The sequence below is a fragment of the Condylostylus longicornis genome, unplaced genomic scaffold (assembly GCF_029603195.1).
Source record: "Condylostylus longicornis isolate FDR11 unplaced genomic scaffold, ASM2960319v2 ptg000010l, whole genome shotgun sequence".
In the NCBI taxonomy this organism is placed as follows: Eukaryota; Metazoa; Arthropoda; class Insecta; order Diptera; family Dolichopodidae; genus Condylostylus; species Condylostylus longicornis.
Window position 1 is genome coordinate 9,222,443 of NW_026577979.1, and position 20,023 is coordinate 9,242,465.

Here is a 20,023-nt window from a genome sequence, read left to right on the forward strand (position 1 = left end):
TTTTTGGTCACGTTTCAAAGAAATTGAAATTTTATTTTTTTTTGGTTTTTTTTTTTTGTTTTGAAAAAAATATTATGAATGAAATCAAAATGAATAATTTTTTTTTATCATTTCAAATTTAATTAAAATTCGATGACTTGATTTCTCTATCAACTATTTTTCCGTTTTTAAATTTTCTCTTATTTTTATTTTTTCGTTAAATTTCTTTAAAAATATTTTATTTTAAATCAAATAGAAATTATTAAATTAAATATAAACTTTCAGTTGGAAGAATTTTTACTCGAAATTTTGAAATTGAAGGTTATGGAATTTCAAATGGAAAATTAAACATTGAACACTTTCTACTTCTTTTAAGGCAGGATTGTTATTATGCAAGTGTTCAGCATTAGTGAAATTTCTCATGAAAAACTCTATTAACAATAGTTTTTCCAGCTCGCTCCAATTTCTTTGATATTTCACTAAGAATTTAGTATTTAAGTTATTTGAATCAAAAACTCAAAAATTGACTTATCTATCGATTATTGTTGACTCAATGAGTTCAAATTCCTTTAAAGTATTACAAGGATAAGAAATTATTGTTGTTATTATTAGTATTATAACATACCAATTACATTCTGTAATAAAAATTCTTTCAACAAAATGAAAATAAAAATTAGACTGTGTAGAAAATTTTCTAAACAAAATTAACTCAAACTTTAATTAATCGGATTCAAATTGAATCATTAAATCCTAATTTATTATTACAAGGACTCATTGTTATAGTACATTATCCATGTTTTATTCTTTTTTCTTACATTTTATCTATTTGTCTTTTTAAGTACATTTTTCGCAAATTGCAAAATATATTTAATATACATACATATAATATAATTATAAGTCAGGAGAGTTATCGTCATGAATTAATTAAAATATGCGTTTCTGACTATTGTGTTTTAAGAAATTTCAGTACATCTTACCCCACAAGTATGGAGAAATTTCAGTACATCTTCCTATATGTCTTACATGATATTTCTATAATCCAAATATGAGCACTCCTAGTACATAATGCAAATAATACTCTAAATTTTATAATGGCACATTTTCGAATTCGTACTAAATTTTGTGTTAGATAACACATTGTTAAGGTTGTAAAATCAGTTGATTTGCTAATCAATGCATAGAAATTCTACATACGCTCCTGGAGCTTCTAAATTTATTATCTCTTAATATTTATGGAATTCGAAATGCCTTAAGAAATGTCATTATACATTTAGACACTATAATATTTTTCAGGAAGACGTGCTCCTAACATATCCCTTAATTGATATTAAATTTGGTTTTTATTCTTTTTTGTAAAATCCTTAATTCTTAAGACATTTTCTTAATTCCCTTACAAAACAAAACAATGTATTTTCTTTCCTTTGTGGTATAGTCTGAATGTTATATAATTGAATATTCCAAGCAATTTCTTGTTGTTATTATATAAAATGTGTGTTAGTATGTATGTTTTATGTTGATTTATATACCTTTACCCGTTATTTAATGTTTTATGTATATATAATTACAATTTTAATTTCTGTGAACCTATTATACTGAATTTTATATACATACATATTTTTGTATATGAATATCTAAATAATGGAAAATGAGAATATCCCTTCTGGTAAATTTGTTTAGCCATCATAATAACTCGCCTTGTCTTCTTAAATAAGAGCGTAGAGAAAAAGCATATAGATCGTAGCAAAAATGAAATTAAAACAAAAGCATAATAAAAAAAAATCAGAGACAGGCAATTATTTTCTATATAATCCATGCCATATTTAGTTTTCTTCTTACTCTTAACTCTTATATTTACATACACATACATACGTATACACTTGGATAATCCAGTATGACTTTTTGTAACAATGCCATGCTTACCACGCTGTCACCATTATTTCTAATTTAAATGAATTTTTTATTTTATTTTTTTTGTTGCAAAAAAACCATATTGCCCTTTTTTCCTCATTTTAGAGTTTTTTTTTTGTTTATTAAATTTTTTTCAGTTTTTATTTGTTATCATTTTGCGCTTATAATTTCTTGTATTTTTCGCTAACGTTCGCTATATATGGGTAGATAGTAGAGCGTGATTTCGGTGGATTCAAATAGAGTTAACGGGGAAATAGAGAAAGGAAAACAGAGAATTAACACGATCGGGTTTGATCGCAACAAATGTAAACGTGAACTGTTAGCATTAAGTCTCATTCCTTTGAGGGAAATATTGATCTCATTTCTTTAAGGGATATATTCCACCTTTCTCAATATTGTCAACTGCGGAGCGCGAATACTGTCAGGAATGCTCTCTTCTAATTCCCCAAACTCATTAAAAGTTAATTGTTTTCGCCGCTCTTAATATTGTTAACTATAAATATTGTTGGAAAAGGCTCTCATTTAGAGTTAACGCTCTGGAATACTAAATAAAATGGTTAATTGCAACAATTACATATTATTTATAGTTATAAGTTCGTATAAATTTTATAGGAACCTTAGGAAATTTTAAATTTTATATAGCAATAATATCATACCTGGATCTTTTCTAAAATATTTTCAAAGTCACGTAAAAAATTAGATTTTATTTGAATATTAACATTCGATTAAGTGAAAAAAAAGTCATTATTCAAGAACAGTTTATATGGGGCCACATTTTAAGAATAAAATATTTAGTAAAATAATGTGAAAATATTGTAGTCTTTGGTCAATATTTCATTTAGTTTCGAAAATGGTTTAAATAAACAATTCCAAAAGCTGATAAAAATGCTTAACAGCAATAAATTGGGAACATTATTGAAATTAGCTCCCCAAGTTAACTCATACCGTCACAAGCAAACTGGTAATTCTATTATACACCTCTAATTAGCGTCGAAAAATTAAAGTCTTCTCATGACAAACTTTTCCCTTATCAACTAATAATGTTACATTTTTGTTCATTTAATTCTTACTTTTACATTCAACTTGCATTGTTGTATTCTTAATTTAATTTTCAACTTGAAAATGAAAAAAGAATAAATTAAAAAGAAAGGAGAATGTTTTTCTTAAAAAAAAAAAATAAAAAAAATTTAATTCTCCTGTTTCTATAATGAAAAAAAAAAAAAACTTTTAATAATTCGCAATCTTTTTCTCTTATTTTATAATTGCAGGTTTCACATAGACAAAAGATGTCAGCACAGATGTTCCTGGAAATGTTTAAGTATTGCCTTAATACTAGTAGCAGTCGTCCTAACGGCTATGTTGGCCTATTTTGCAAGTAAGTTAAAATTTCGTATATTTATTTTTAATTTTTGCTTTGTTTTTTTTTTCCATTTTTGGATTATTTACCTACATTAATAAAATTTTAAGTGTGATACAATGATATTTTTACTTAAAAGGACGAAAAGATTTAATTTAAAAGATTTAGATTTAAGGGAGAAATATTTTGTAGTTGTATAATTTTGAAATTGTTAAGTAAGGTTCAGTGAAATCAAGTATATGTAAGCGTTGAAAGAAATCGAAATTAATAACAAAATATTTTAAAGTAAAATATCGCATAAAATAAGATCAAATTAAAAATATTAATGAAGTAAGAGTTTTGACTATTGTAAACTTTGAAAAATAATCAGCTATTTGCCGTTTTAAGTATAATAATTATTAAATAAACAATATGCTCATGCAGGAGCATTTTTGGAAGATTCACTATATGAAGAATAATAATAATGGCATATTGAGGTTTTCAAAATTATTAAATAAATTTTAATTAATTAAAACTTATTAAACGAAATTAAGATTATCTTGAATGACCAGAATGCACTCTAATATTCAATTATTTATCAACAAAATTTTAATTATAATTTTACTTATTGAATAAAAATACTTTGCTCATACATCTAACACTTTATTTGCTCATACATATTCAGTCAATAGGGGGTCAACGTATTCCTTATAAAAACCCGAATATTACAATTTTCTTTAAAATTCTTTGCACTTTTAAGCAATTCTTTTACAAATTCTGATTCAAAATTGTTTTTAAATAGGCAATTGAAAGTTTAATGCCATCTTTGTATTCGTCTTAGTCTGCAATTTTTAAAAGTGTTACATTTTGTTTTTCAAAATAACAATTATAAGAGCCATTCTTATTTTACATAAATTTCAAATTTAAATTTGAATTGAATAAGAGTTAAAGTTCTTATGGCGAATAGAAAAAAAGCAAAAATAGTCATAAAAACAGACTAGACAATTTTGTTTTTAATTACAATTTTTGGTTTTACTCGAATTTTTTTTTTGTTATTTTTGTTATTTTAAATATTCAATTATAATTTTGCTCTACTCCCTTGTTTTTTAATAGCATTAATTGCACTTTGCCAAGTTGAGAAGAAAAAAAACTTGGCTATATTGCAATAAAATTCATTATATTTTTTCCTCCTCTTTTTATCCACCATGAGGATTTTCATTTTTTTTTTTTTTGGAAAATTTTTCAACTTTTTTTTAAGACTTTTTTAAATTTTATATATTTTCATTTATCGTTTTATGTTACTATTTTGTCCCCTTTTTATTCTCCATTATGGCGGTGGCGTTTTTGAGATGATCTCAGCTGCATATTATAATTTTCTTTTATTTTATTTTACTAAAAAACCATTTTAATTGTTGTTAATTTTCCTAGCAGTTCTTCTCTCTCATTTTATCTAAATCCTTATCTTTAATATTGTTGTTGTACCATTTTATTTTTATTTTTATTATGTAGCTTTTACAGTGATTCTTGGATAAATTTAGTGTCTGAAAATTTTATTTTGAAAGATTATGTCGTATTTAAGCTGGATTTATTAAAATTAACTTGACAATATAAAATTTTGGAAAATATTAATTTAATATTGCAGTTGGAAAAATTTGCCATTTAAGCTATGAGCTATTTCTAATTTGCCAATTTAATTTTTGTAATTGATTAAAAATTTATGAAATTCTTCTTGACTTTAGAAATACATAGTTTAAAAGGTTACTAAAAATTAAAAAACAATTAAAAAGTTTAAGAATTCCAGTAGAATTCACACAAAAAATCCACTAGATTTGCATAAATATGTTCAAATTACAATATTCTCATTGTACAGACAAGTTTCTTAATTATTTGCTCTGTACTCTACACTAAATATAAAACTGTTATACTGTTAAGCATATTTAACTGCAAACGTATTATTTGTACCTAGGTGCATTTTTAAATATTTTATCTCTCATATTCATTACAATTTTTCTTTAAATAAAAGTATATTTGTCATACTTATAAAAGAAAAAGTTAAAATATGCGAAAGGAAAATTCATAATAATAAACTAGAAGGAAAATAATATGGAAAAAAATTGGAAAAAATGTAATGTACATAAAAAGTATTGTTAATTGCACTTTAAATGTCAAAAATCTTACTATGTAAAAATGAGAGAATAAACAAAATTAGAAAAAAGAAACCTAAGATTTCAGGTGCTAAATCATAACCTTTAGCCTTCATGTTATTTTTAACATGAAGTAGAAAAAAAAAACAAAAATAAAATGCAAAAACAAATGGGAAAACAAATCTGTTTACCTTATAGTAAATTTTCATTTTACTTGTAATTTAAGATTTTCATCTTTTACTTTCGTAGTTTTTCCTTTATTATTTGAATTTCTGTGTATAGCATATAGATTCAAATAAAAAATCTTCTTGTTTTTTTTTCATCTCAGACCTTTTTTATTTAGGGCTATAAAAATAAAAGCTTTTCGGCCATATCTTATAACAATTTTATTATCTTATGAAGAAAAGAAATTTTTATTTCAGATTTGTCTTAGTTTCCTGTAATAAGCATATTTTATTTAAAAAAAAAAATTAGGGCTGAAATTTAGGGTTCAATGTACATAAATTGTTGTAACATAATATTATGAATTTTCATAATATTATTTGAGATTATTTAATTAAAAGAAAAAGTATTCTTGGGTTTATAATTAAGTGGTATTAATAACGCGGATAAATTTGTATTAAGAGAATTAAAAATTTGTAGTACGTGTAATGTTAAAATTCATTTGAATTTCAAAGATTCTGCTATCCTAATATTAATAAAATATTTGGTTTAAAAGTTCTCTATTAAAAAAATGAAAAATTATCAAAAAATTCAATTATACTCGTATTATATAACCTGCTAGTGGTTTTTCAAATACTTGTACAATTTGATTGAATAAAGAGTCGAATGAAAGTGCTATTAATTGTTGGAGCCTCAGGAAAATGTAATATTTTAGCAAAAACGCTCGAAATTTAAATTGGAGATATTTAGCTTGAAAGTTGCATAATACCATGGCAATTAGAACGCACTCCCGCAGTATAAGGCTTAATACCCGAAAAATTTTCAAAAAGTTAAACAGTTTTTCTTGTTAATTACGATTTTTTTTGTTATAAACTGAGGAAATACTTTTCAAATATTGTGAAAAAAAGAAATATACGAGTACGTGTGATTTTCAAAGAGCAATAGAAAAATAATACTAATTATAAACCACAAGAATTATTACTCAGATAATAACGCAAAAATTTTTGAATTACAAAAATTCTAATTTATAAGCTAAATGGTAGCATAAAAAACAATGGTAGCATGAAAATTTAAGACACAAACATAACGTCATACGAATATTTCTTGAAAAAATTCCAGATTGATTGGATAGAAGTAGCATTTCTTCATAAAATTCTCTTCATACAGAGAGAATCATACAAATTGTCATGTATTGCTTTCAAATTTTTTAAAATTTGTTGATGCATACGTTAATCATCATCTTAATATTAAAATTATTAATGTCCTACATTCTGGAAATCAAAAATGCGTCTCAATACATTAAAATACATCAAATACTTCATTTCCTATTCAAATTTCTTATTCGAATGTTTGTTTTTGATAATCGGTCGTACAATTCTCTTATAGCTTAAAACCCTTTATATTTTTCAGTATCAAAAGTAATCATTACCCTTAAAACTAAATTATCGAATTGAAAACGTTAAAGGAATTGTTTTAAGCATCAATATATTTTTATTATACACCTACTTATATAATTTTTCAAAATTATCATTATTTTACTTATTTCTCTTATATAATATTTATATATATATATGTATTTAATTTTAATATAAGAGGAAAATTGATCAATTCTTACCATATACATATACACAAATTTATTTTTTATTTTCTTCCTGTATTCATGAAATTTCTCAAAAGTTAAACAAAAGAATGAATTTTCATATACAAAAACTTTAAAATTATGCCAACATATCTACATACATATACACAATAACACATATTATGATAAATTCGAAGGTAAATACTATATATAATAAGAAAATAAATATATAAGAAAGAAAAACTTCAAGTACCATAGAATCGTAAACAGGATATTCGAGTAGAAAATTTTCTTTTTTCTTGTTATTATTATTTGTTTTTCCTTCGATTGTCGTTTTCTGATTTCTAAAGGAAAAATATTGAAAAAAAATTTTAAACTATTTTCTTTTGGAATTGATTAAAAAACTAGCCATTTATACAATGCTGAATTAAACATTTGACACTCACTATTTTTGGTGAAATAGGAAGGATATCAAGCGTCTAAATAGTTTATTAACTATAAGTTTTAATTTCAAGTATGATACAAGACTTGAAAATCATAAAATTTTCTTTGGTATATGGACCAAATAGTGTCCATATACTGAACAAAGTTTTAATGAGTGTTAAATTTTTGGCAGCAGAAATACGCTGCTCCAGTCACAGCTCCAACACCTCAGCATTTATTTAAAATATTCAATCTTTCAACTATAACATGATACTATAAAATTAGTACCAAATCATTAAATTTTAATATTACGTTAGAATATTTTCCGGTAAAATGATTTTCGCAAGTCAACAAAAATTTATACATAAATTTTTTGTTTAATTGAACATTAGTCCCAATCTGGGGGCTTCAATATTTTTACTTAAAATACTAAAAAATATTAAATTTTTTAAATATTCTCAACAAATCAAATAGCCTTTTCATGCTTGTGAATGGAACAGAAACAATATTGTTAAAAAAATATTATAACTTTAAGAGAACAAAAGCATGTCGCAAATTTTTAATCACATATAATAGATTTTAATTCATTAAGTTTTTAATTTATATTTTTTAACTTTCTCAGTCTAAAGTCTAAAATACAATTTATATTATTATTAATGAATATTATATACTGCTGAAGTACAATTTACCAGACTTCTATATAATAATTTGCTCCTTTTGCACATTTAAATCTCCAGAAGCTTACTCAAATTATGTCTAGTACTCATTCAGCTCAAAGCCTCTTCAAAATATACAGATAATGCGAAAAGTACATCAAAAGTCTCTAGTACTAAAAAAATCAAACTATTTAATGCAGTATTTTAAAGAAATAATTAAAAGTTTATTTTAAATCAAAATTATGTGAAACGAATCATTTACATAATTTTAATTTGAAATTAAAAATTGACACACTTTTATCACAATTTGAGATTAAAATGAGAAAATCTTCAAAAATTTCTTTGAAACTTTGTTAATTTTTAAAATTTTGCTGTTTGTTGTATATTTTTATCTAATAAATAACGCCCCAGATAATTAATTGTTTAATAATTGAATGGAATTTCAAAAAAAAAAAAAAACTTTAAAATATTTTATAAAAATTTGTGTTTTTTTTTTTTGAAAACCTCTTTTCAACATTGAAATTTTTTTAAATTTTCAAGTTTAAATCACAACTTTTCTTGGACCCGAAATAAAAAAAGAAAAAAAAAACTTTTAAGTTCAAACAAGTTTTTTGCATATTTTTAGGGGCACTTAAATTTTTAAATGCTTATTTTTTTTTCCAAAAAAACTTACATTTAACAACAAAAATATATGTTCGACCTTCAACCTAAATAATTAATGTGTCCCATAAGAGTACATTAACAAAAAAAAAAAATGCAAAAAAAAATTCATAAAAAAAATCTTAACAAAGAAAATTTTCTTTCTCAATTTTTCTTTTTATTTTTTTGCATAATTATTTGCGAATTTTTCCGCATTATAAAATTTAAAATGTATAGATGTTTAAAATGTATATAAAATCGCTTTTATATACATTTTAACCTACATTATTGTTAGAGTTAACTCTACAACAACAACATCTACAACAACAACAACATCAGCAACAACAAAAACATCTACAGCAACAACAAATTTATACAAAACTGCAAACAATTTTCAAAACCATACAATATTTAATTAAAGCCACTTTAAAGACCTATTGTTAAAACTATGATGATGTTAAAATGTTAATTGACCCAAAAAATGTTAAATTGAAAATAAAAAAAAAACAAAAAATAATAGAAAAATCAAAAATAAGAAAAACAAAATTTTGTTTTCTTTTCTCTCCAGAAAAATCAGTGTTAAAGCACGATATTATGTACTTTAAAATCTACAAGTGTAAAACTGGGGCTAGAAAAACATAAAAATAAGAAAAAATTCATTTTGATAAAGATTGCGAATAGAAAATTGTGCAGCAAAAGGAAGGCATAAAAAAATGTACAGATTGAACTTTTTTAAAAATAAGAAAAAAGGAAAAAGCAGTGAAAGGAAAAAAAAATTGCAATATTGTTTTTTTTTTATTAAGGATTTTTCTTCAGGTTCATGTATAAAAAGATATTATACAATATTATGACCTAAAAACGCAACTTGAAAGTATTTTTTTAACAAATAATAAAAAAACTGTAGAAATTGAGACGATTGTGTTCAATTTTTGTGGCATAAACGAAAGCCATAAAATATTTAACAATGAAACTCAACACTAACTTTTATAAAATCTGGCTGATCTAGTTATTTTAAAATTCAGTATTTGAATTTCTTTGTGATTTTTAAATATAGCTTAGAATTTGAACTTGTTTAATGTAAAAACTTTAACAATTGTTGTGTTATATGAAATTTTCCTAAATAACCTTTTCGCTCTATAACAAAAAACAGGATTATAGAACAAGAATCATTCTCGATTTGACCCTACGCAGGATTGCATTCAATAAATGCAGGTTCAAAATAATGTTATTCAGATAAAAATAATGTTTCTCAAATTCGGTTCCATACCGATTTTTTCAATATTCGAGAAAAAATATTCAAAATTGGATTACTGTTAATTAGAAAGTAGAAAATTTTGTTTGGATTTTGGAAATGTTAAAATGAATAAAATAAATTCATGATTAAAAATTTGGAGTGAAACAATAATTAGCCCACTGTAAAGATTCTTTGTTGAATTGGGCTACATAGTTGTATTCTTTGTAACTTGATTCGAGCCAAGCCAGAAAGTAAAAATTATCGTATAAGAAAACAGCAACAAAAAAGCAACTCTTATCAAAGAATCCTAGTTCTTGTTCTTATTTTTTATATACTCCAAACACACATTTACTCGTAAAGGAAACTGACTTTTTTGAATATTTTTAAAGTTATTCGTTTCAACATAACAAGCACCTACCATTATTATTGAATATTATAAATAAGTATAAACTGCACCAATATAATATAACACTTGTTTTTCAAATAACTACTTACATTTTTTAAATTTACCTGCAAAACTAATAGTTTCAAATACATTGAAAAAATTTAACACATAATGACACACTGTTAACAGTTAGTAAATATAATAAGTACTTAAGTACTACAATTTTTTTTTTTTTTGCAATACAATATTTCCTTTCACTCCTCTAACCCATTCAAGGATAATGAAAAAACTTTTTAAAAATTAAATTTAAAATAAAAACGTAGCCAAAAAAAAAGGGAAAAACAAAAACCTATAAAAACAAAAACTACCCAAAACAAAAAATAAAATCATAATTTTTTTTAAATGAAAAACTTTCTCTAATTGCTACACAAAAAAAAAACTATAAAAAATATTAAAAAATTAAATTCCAAACTTTTAAAGTGTAACTTCATCAGCAATCATCTTTTCTTTATTCTAAAAATTTTGTTAAAAATATTTTTGTTTTGTACAGAGTGTGTCATTTCAAAATTGAAGTTAAATATTTTTGAAAAAATTATAGGAGATCGATTTGCGTGAGTAATTATAAAACATAATCTGATTTTCCTACATATTATTTATGTTTTGGTTGTGCTAGAGTATGATACAAGCCCGTTCTTTGAAATTATAAATCAGTGGCTTCAAGCACAAACGACTTAAGTCTGTTTTAGTGATTTCGAGATAAATGCATTTTAAACTTTAAATTTAATTTTGAAAAAAGTTATGAAGTTTTTTGAGCCAATTTTTTTTTTGATCGAAAGATAATTAAAAAAGGAAGCGATTAACTTATAATCTGAAGTAAAACAACTAATAGTATTCTCATAATTATGAAAAAAATGAGATAGGCGGTTATACAAAATTTATAAAAAGCACTTTGCAAAGCATAACTCGACTTAGGCGATTTGTGAAAAATTACTTTTGCATTTTCGTCAAACTTAAGTCGACTTAAGCTGTTGTTGCAAAACTGAAAATATGGTTTTAGGTGACTTAAGTTATAATAAAAAGGGAAGAAATATATATATTATTTTTACGTTATTTGATTTTTCACTCTTTTTTCAAATCATTGTCATAAAAAACATAAATTGAGGTAAGAAATGAATAAATTTCAAGTAAAAATTATTTCTAAAAGTTAAAAATAATTTTTTCATTAAATTTAAAAAAGGTGACAGTATCTTTTATTCTCTCTCGGATTCTCCAACTAAATATGGATGAGTATCTGCTAAATCTCCAGTCTTTATCGTTTTGTGAAATTTGTAAATCAACAGATAAAAAAATTGCATCAAGTACTCTAAGTTTTTCTTTTTTGGTACTAATTTTCTCTTCTTCTTCAATTTGGAGCATGTGTTGAAAATCTAACTAGTTAACACCTCGTCTTAAAATATAAAAAATCTTTGTATAAACTGTTCTTGTAAAATATTTTTGGAAGTGAATTTTTTGAAATCTGTGGTGCGACTCTTTCCACTTAAGAGAATTTCAAAAAGTAATTCAATTACAAGAAGCCTTCATTGTGCAACGGATCTGACAAAGTTGTTACATTATTGTAAAAATGTGCACATAAAGTAATTTCTAAAATGAGTTTATGAGTTTGGTGTTTGTTATTTTATTTATGTACTACTCGTATAGTCCATATGACTTTCTTACTTGTTCATAATGATACTAAATGCGAATTAATTAAAATTTTTAAATCAAAAACAAAATGAAATCGAGTGTGATTCATTACAACTACTGTAATGAAAAGTCAAATTTGATAGTGAACTCGAACTCGTATAGAAAATAATAATTCGATACTTGTGAAAATTAAATCTTGGAGACGTATTATTAATTACGTATAGAAAATGGTTTGTTCGTCAGTTTTTCTCCAAGTTCTGCCGCAAAAAGTATATAGATCTCCGTAAAAAGTTGTGGCAAAGTAAATTGGTTCGGAATTTGCTCTCCTATCATAGAGTATATAAGTATTTGATTATCAAATAAACAAAGAATATTGTAAGTTTGCTCGACATTTTTATTTTAGCTGTCAGCATTTACTTTTCAATTAAGACTCCATACAAATTAACCACGAGTCAGTTTCGAGCGTTCATGTACTTGAGTGCATTCAGGAAGCCCGGTCGCGAAAGATTAAGCGAATTTTCTAACCTTTCGGCAAATTGTAAAAGGATTTTTCTTAAAAGAATAAAAGTAGAAAGCCTTTCATATTTTTTTATCTCTACAGATATGTTCACATGCCCTATAGGACTCAAAAACTTGCTTTTGAATCAGGATCATTAATACAGTCACCACGACCAAAGTCAATTGCGGTTTTCAAAACTGTATTAACTTCGGTTTTCAAAGTAAGATCTGTAGTGTAAATACTTGTTTATTTACTATAGGACCAGTTTCGCTAATTTCTATGCTTTAAAACACTTTGAATCCGTTATGTTAGTTTCAAATATATTGCAATACCTCTAACATCCGCCACAATCATCTCAGCTCTCCTAGCAAGTTCCAAAATTTTTAACGTACATTTATTAAGCGTGAATAAAGTTTATATTGGATAATTTTTGCATTATTTAACAATTTCCAACACCAGCACATTTAAAAACAATAATAAATAACTGTCTTTGTAAAAAATACTTTCTTGGAAATAACAAAAATATCATAAATATTTGAAAATCGAAGAAATTTGATCTCACGGAAATGAGTAATAAACCGTATAACAAAATATTCTTATTCCCAGATGTAAATTTTTTTTTTTAAAACCCTTGCAAATTATAATAATTTGAATTTCCTAACAAAATGTGTTTTACTAGTTTACCTATAATAAAAATATTGCTTTTTAGTACAATAATTAGAATAAAAACTCTTGTTGAACACAAAAATTTGATCTTCCTAATAACATGTGTTTTACAAGGGCGTAATAAAACAACACTTTCCTTAATAATACAATTAGACCACAAAGGCAAAACAATCTAGCCACGTGTCATTTTAACATGGGAACTCCGTCAATTGAAAAAAACATTTGCCGCAGGTAAATCACGAACAGACTTACAAGATTATTTGTTAAATAAAAAAATTCAAATCTTAAACATGGGATATTTGGGTAATTAGAGCATTAAAAATGCAGGTAACTTGTGAAGATGTTTTATATTTTGGGTTAAAAAATACAACTATCTTACTTGTCGCTGAATGTAAGATTTAATTTTAACTATAGTGAACAAGTTTTAAATCACGGACATAAAATACCTACACTATATATCACATAAAATAATATGTTAAGCGTTATAAAATATTTTTTATTATAAAAAACTAAAAAATATTCTATACTAATCATGTATTATTTTGAACACTAAACGCTTAATTTTGATGTTTTGTTCTTACTTGCACGCGTTATAAAAACCTAACTCAACATAAGAAGCCTTTTGGAATATAATTGTATTTGCAATAATCGCCTAACTCGAGATGAGTTTAAAAAACTACCAATTTTTATTTTACACAAATCGCTTATGTCGAGTTAGTATTTAAAAAAACTCAAAATTAATTTTGCAACAAAAGCCTAACTCGAGATAAGCGGTTGTAAAAATTCATACAAATAAAAAAAAATGTCACTAATTTCGATTTGCAACAATAGCCTATCTCGAAATAAGTGGTTTGTCCAAAACATAAAAAAGATGTTTTCTGCTCTTAACTCGATTTAGGCGATTAGTGCAAGTGCATATGGTTGCCATTTCGAGTTAGGTCATGTGTGAATCCGACAATAACTCCGGCTGCAATAGTCGTAGAACCACCAAAATTTGTGAGCATATGAAACTCAAAACGGAGAATTCGCTGGTAAACATATCTCATTTTTGTCTTAACTCGAGTTAGGCGGTTTGTGTTTGAGGCCACTGAAATACTCTTAAATTTTAATAATAGATCAACAAAATAGAGAATACTCAATAGAGGTCAACTTATTGCTTTTAACTTCAGAACTATTTCTAGTTGAACTAATTTCTCTCTTAATGGTAACTAGTGTATAGATTAATAATTAAATTGATATATTACAAAAAACCTGTGGGCTAAAATTTTGAATTTGAGTTAAAACTCTTTGAGAGTAGAAGAGAGAGAAATAGTTGCATCAAAAATAAATAATTTAAAACTTTCGATTATTCTTTTTCCTAAAAAGAATATTCGAAATACGTTAAACCAACGAAATAATCCTAAGGCTTAAAAATATCAATTAAAATAATATTCTCTTAATATATTTATTGTTTTTTAAATTAAAAGTTTAAAAGAGCATTTATAAAAGCTTTGTTACTAAATATAATTTCACAAAAGACAAATTAAAATCAGATTATTTTAAGAGAAACCTTTTTGTGTTAACATATTAAGAGTATAAATTATATAAATATTAAGAGACATGATGCTCTCAAAAATTCCCTACATATTACTTATTTGTTGGTCGTGGTTGCTCATTTTTCCAAATACAAAATATTAATTAAAAATTTCTCTTTCAATATCTCTCTTATCTGATTTCAAAATATTTTCTAAAGTAAAGAGACGTTCACAAATCGTTTAAAATTTTTTTATTTTTTAGAGTATGAAATTCATAATAAATTAAGAGATTGAAGACTTTAAACTGCCAGAATATTATTGAGTGTAGTTCAATCAATCTGTTATGTTCTTATCTAATTAATTTTCAGTTTTTCATTATATTCCTGTTAAGAGTTCTTTCTTAATGTTTTGAAATTGAATGTGGCGGCATTTACGAATTTAGACTCCACTACCATAATATTTTAATTTAGTACGTAGAAGCTCAAATTTCATATTAGAAATATTTAAAAAATATTTTGTTTTTAAATATTTAACCATAAAAAACCACATGAACACCTTGTTTATACTCTTAAAAAATGAAAAACGAAAAACTTTTCGTACATTATTATATTCTAGGTGTAGGTATTTATTTTATATATGCACATGCTTATTCACTTATTCACATAGATTAGGGTAAAGTTTAACTATTATTATTGCATTCCATTTTTAATATCATTTTTGAATTCTTTTGAACACCAATGTATACATATAATTTGTATATATATATATATGATATAATTATCATTGTATATATTGTAAGGATACAAGGATTTTCCTTTATTATTATTTTTTTTTTCATCAGATTCCCTTGAATATTTTTTAAAATACCTACATAGAAAATTTTATAATGTATAAGTAAAATTTACGTATATTATGTAAAAAAGTATGTAATTTTAATCTTTTATACCAAATGGGACATAATGTAGGTATGTATGTATGTACATATACTGGAATGTTAAAAAAAATAATAATTATGTATATATTATCATTAAATGGTTTTTATGAATTATGTATTTTAATAATTATATCATTAGAAATATTATGAAAGCATTGAAGTATAAATACATGCTTATACAAAAAAGGAATAATAGAATTGTGCGACAAAAATAAGAAGAAAAAAAAAATAAGTATAATTAAACTTTCATAACAAAAATAATTCTATTGTGAATTATTAAGAGGTGAATAATAATATAAAAGTTGCAAATTTTCAGATTTATTAATAATAAAATGTCCATTTGGTATTACAGCATATAATAATATCATAATGATGAAGGAAGCAACAAAAATTTTAATTTTGTGCACTCGATGGAATATTTAAATGTATGCGAAAGTATGCGAATATATATGTATATATGGGTGTATAAGGTATAAGGTGCATGTGCAAAATAAAATATTATGTTTTTCAAGGATATTCATAATTTATTATAAAAATTTTTTTTGAACGTTAATATAAAAAAAAACATGGTACCAACGGTATTAAATAATGATGTATAAAATGATATATGCTCAATATATACGTAGGCATTGTAAGGATAATTTTATAAAATATCCTTCATATTTTAATTATGCCGCGGTTATTATGTAAGAAAAAGTTGAAATTTTTATATTTCTATATGAGATTATGCTCGATACTTTACTAAAATTTAATGAAAAATTAGTTGTAAATAATTGGCATTGATAAGAAGTTTAAGAAAAATTATTTTTATATAATGTCAAAAGGTTTAGCTCAAATGATATTCAATAGATTTCGTCATAATTATTGGAAAAATATTCATAGATTTACATTCTAATATTCAGTTTTAGTTCTAATATACCACTTGATAGTGCGGGTTTTACTTTTCCATTTTTGTTCCGGAATTGACCATTTTTGCAGTATTTCTTTTTAGTTTCATACAAAAATAATTTGAAAATCATCAATTTCATACGTTGTTATATTAAATTCAATTTTTAAAATATAGAATTTTTAAAATCACTTGCTTTGTAGTTGAAAGAAATGCAAATTCAATTCTCAGAATATTTGATTTAGTTTTCCTCTTTTACGAATGCATTGCAACATCGAATAATAATTTTTATTATAATATCTTAATTATCTCATAGAAATTGGAAAAAAAATTAAAAATAGCTAAATGTTAACTGAACTGAGAAAATTATTAAACTGTGTGTTAAATAATTAAAACATTTTTAAAACATATCGTATTTAAATTTCAAATTTAGAATAAAGCGTCATTTAAATTTATTGTAAATACGTTTTCATACTAAATTCGAGTACTACTCATGTTTAAATTCATACTTGTGACGTAATACTCAAATTATTTTCTTTGTATCTCTAACTTTGGACTTGTGCTTTCAATCTATAAATTATATCTTCTGTTTTGCTATATATTATAGCTTTCTGGAAAATTATTGACAAACACTATATCAATGGTAGAAACTAAGTATTTAAAAAATGCTCTTTACGGAAATTTTTCCTTCCACAAATTCTTCTTTTATCATTTTGAACTTTATATACATACATAAAATATTTGATTTTTTTTAATAAAATTGTTTCACGCTAAATAATTTCAAAATTTTTAGACACTGTACAAAATTTTTGTAGATTTCAATAAACATTTTAATTAAATAAAAAAAAAAAAATTGCCCTTAAAAAGTGAATAAATCAGAAATTTCTAGAATTTACTATAGAGAGTATAGAGCAGATTTAAAATTAAGAAATTTAAAATTCTTTACATGCAACTTTGTGTAATATAGTTGCCCCCAAATATATGCAATATTTTTCTTAATAAGTACAATACCACCTACACCATAAAATAAATGTATAACTATGATGCTGTAAAAAAGGTTTGGTTCATAAGTGATATTATTTTTTAATACTATTATTTTCTTTATTCTCTTGACACTTATTAAATTTTCGTATGGTATATGTGTATGCAATTTTCATGAAAATTTTCACATACTATACACGCACGATATGTGTGCAACTTGTACTAAATTTAAATTAACACATACCAGCTCCAATACAACTACAAACTAATTATATAGCTATATTTGTGTTGGTAGCTGTATTAACACTTAATATTTAACATTAAATTGTGAAGGTATTGATTTTATGCAATCTCATTCATAGAAATATACATATACATACTATATTAAAGTAATTTTTAGATGGCGTTCATAATATTTTCTAAAAATAAATCAGTTTGCACACAAATGCAACAAAAATATTTTACAATTAATTTACATATGTGTACATAAAGTGCTCTTTAGATATATATTTATGTATTATGTAGTAATATGCATTTAATGATGAAAAACTCGGGGAAAAATTGTTTTATCTAAAATTGCAATGAAAATGACACAACAAAATAAAACAAAATACCGTCTTTGAGTTGAAGTAAATGAAACGATTTATCGCGTAATTTAAATTAAGTTTTTATATTATCTCCTCTATATATCATATGTTTACATATACCTATTGATTATATATAAAATCTAGAATATTTTAAACTATTCCCATTATATTATATAATATTTTCATAACTTTTATATATAACTGTTATATATATAATAATATTTTAAACTTGTAGGTTATTTAAGTTCATTAAAGTCAGTAATTTAATTTTAGTTTTCATTTTATTATTCTTATTATATTGTAGAGCATTTTGTATATTTTATTATTATATTGTTTTATTATCCTTGACAGGGAAAATATTTTCCTTATATAAATGCTTTTTATTCCACTATATATAATTTTCTATATGGAATGTATATCTCTGATATGTAGTCGCCTATAAAAGAATAAAATATTTAAATGTATTTACGATTGTAAAATTCAAAAAGGACATTTTAAAAGTATAGCAATTATAATGGTTTATTATAGGTGTTTAAATCCTTAAAACGTGATCTGATGTAAAAGAAAAATGTATACAAATTGAAATTAAAATAATAATATGTTTGTTATTATAAATGTTGCATTATAAAATCTCCTCATAATAGTTATTTGTACCCATATAAATAATTTTTGAAAAATAAAAAAACACGACATTAGATAACTTTCCCGATTATATTTTGTCGTTGTGCATGACAGTTGCGTTCTCTTTTCAGGTAATTAATTAAATTGAAATTCAAATCATTTATAAAGATTTATTTAAATTATTTAAAATTATTTTAGATGAATGTAACAAAATGCAACAATTCAATGTTTATAATTTCAAATTTTCATTTCTTTATTTTAATTACTGCTTGAAAGAATCCAAATAATAGGAACAGAATTGAGAAATGTAAAACAGTTTGGCATACGAAAAATTATTCTCACAAACTTCCTCAAATTTGTTTTGAGTTACTTTATTACTTTGTTAGTACATTTCTCAATACTAATCTTAAAGGAAATGTTTTGGCTGTAAATATAATTTAAATGAACGCTCTTCATTAATGTTATACATTTTTTTCTATATTTCATACACAAAGTAAGCAAGACGTAAAATTTCTACTTTTATACTACAAAAATAATTATTTTAGTTTCTCAAATTACTGTCTTCATTCACTGCATTCTGCTGTCCAATTACCAATAAGTTTGAATTTTGGTAAAATTTTCAAAAAAAATTTTCCTCCGTTATGTAGAAAATCTTAATGTGTGCATATGAAATGAACACGCAACTACTCTTTTGTGTCACCCGCTATATAATATAGTTACTTCAATTGACGGGAATGTGAAAAAAGTGTTGAGTAAAAGGATAATTTATTTTTATGACATATTAAAATGGCGAACAGAAATAAATTTCACATTTCTTTATAATGTTGTAAAATGTTAATTTTAAAAATATTTTTTTATTACAAAGACTACCAATTTTTTTGGTTAAATTGGATAAAACGTTTTAATTAAATTTTACGTTTTACTGTTTAACTACTTATAAACATGAAGGTATGGGTACACATTAATATGAATGAACGTAGGTAGATGTTATAATAATTGTAACAGGTTTTATTTCATTTTATATGGTGACTTTTTAAATTGCTGTATGTAAACATTTAATAGGGGATTACATTTTTTAGAGAATTAAATTTTTTTAATAGATTTATTGTGAAGCAGTTTCTATATTTATATTGAGTAAGAATAAATGTATAAATTGAAATACACTACATGCTCTTTATGGTTTTAAAATAAGTTTTTAGCTACAACC

The 20,023-nt window shown here is 24.0% G+C and overlaps 1 protein-coding gene across 2 annotated transcripts in view; it reads left to right on the plus strand.

The window, feature by feature from the left end:
- Nucleotides 1-20,023, plus strand: part of LOC129618803 (teneurin-a) — a 364,957-nt gene that overhangs the window by 15,083 nt on the left and 329,851 nt on the right. For both annotated transcript variants that reach the window (XM_055533811.1, XM_055533812.1), the window contains exon 2: nt 3,156-3,262. In XM_055533811.1, the coding sequence (XP_055389786.1) occupies nt 3,156-3,262 (107 nt within the window). The remainder of the gene's footprint in view (nt 1-3,155; nt 3,263-20,023) is intronic.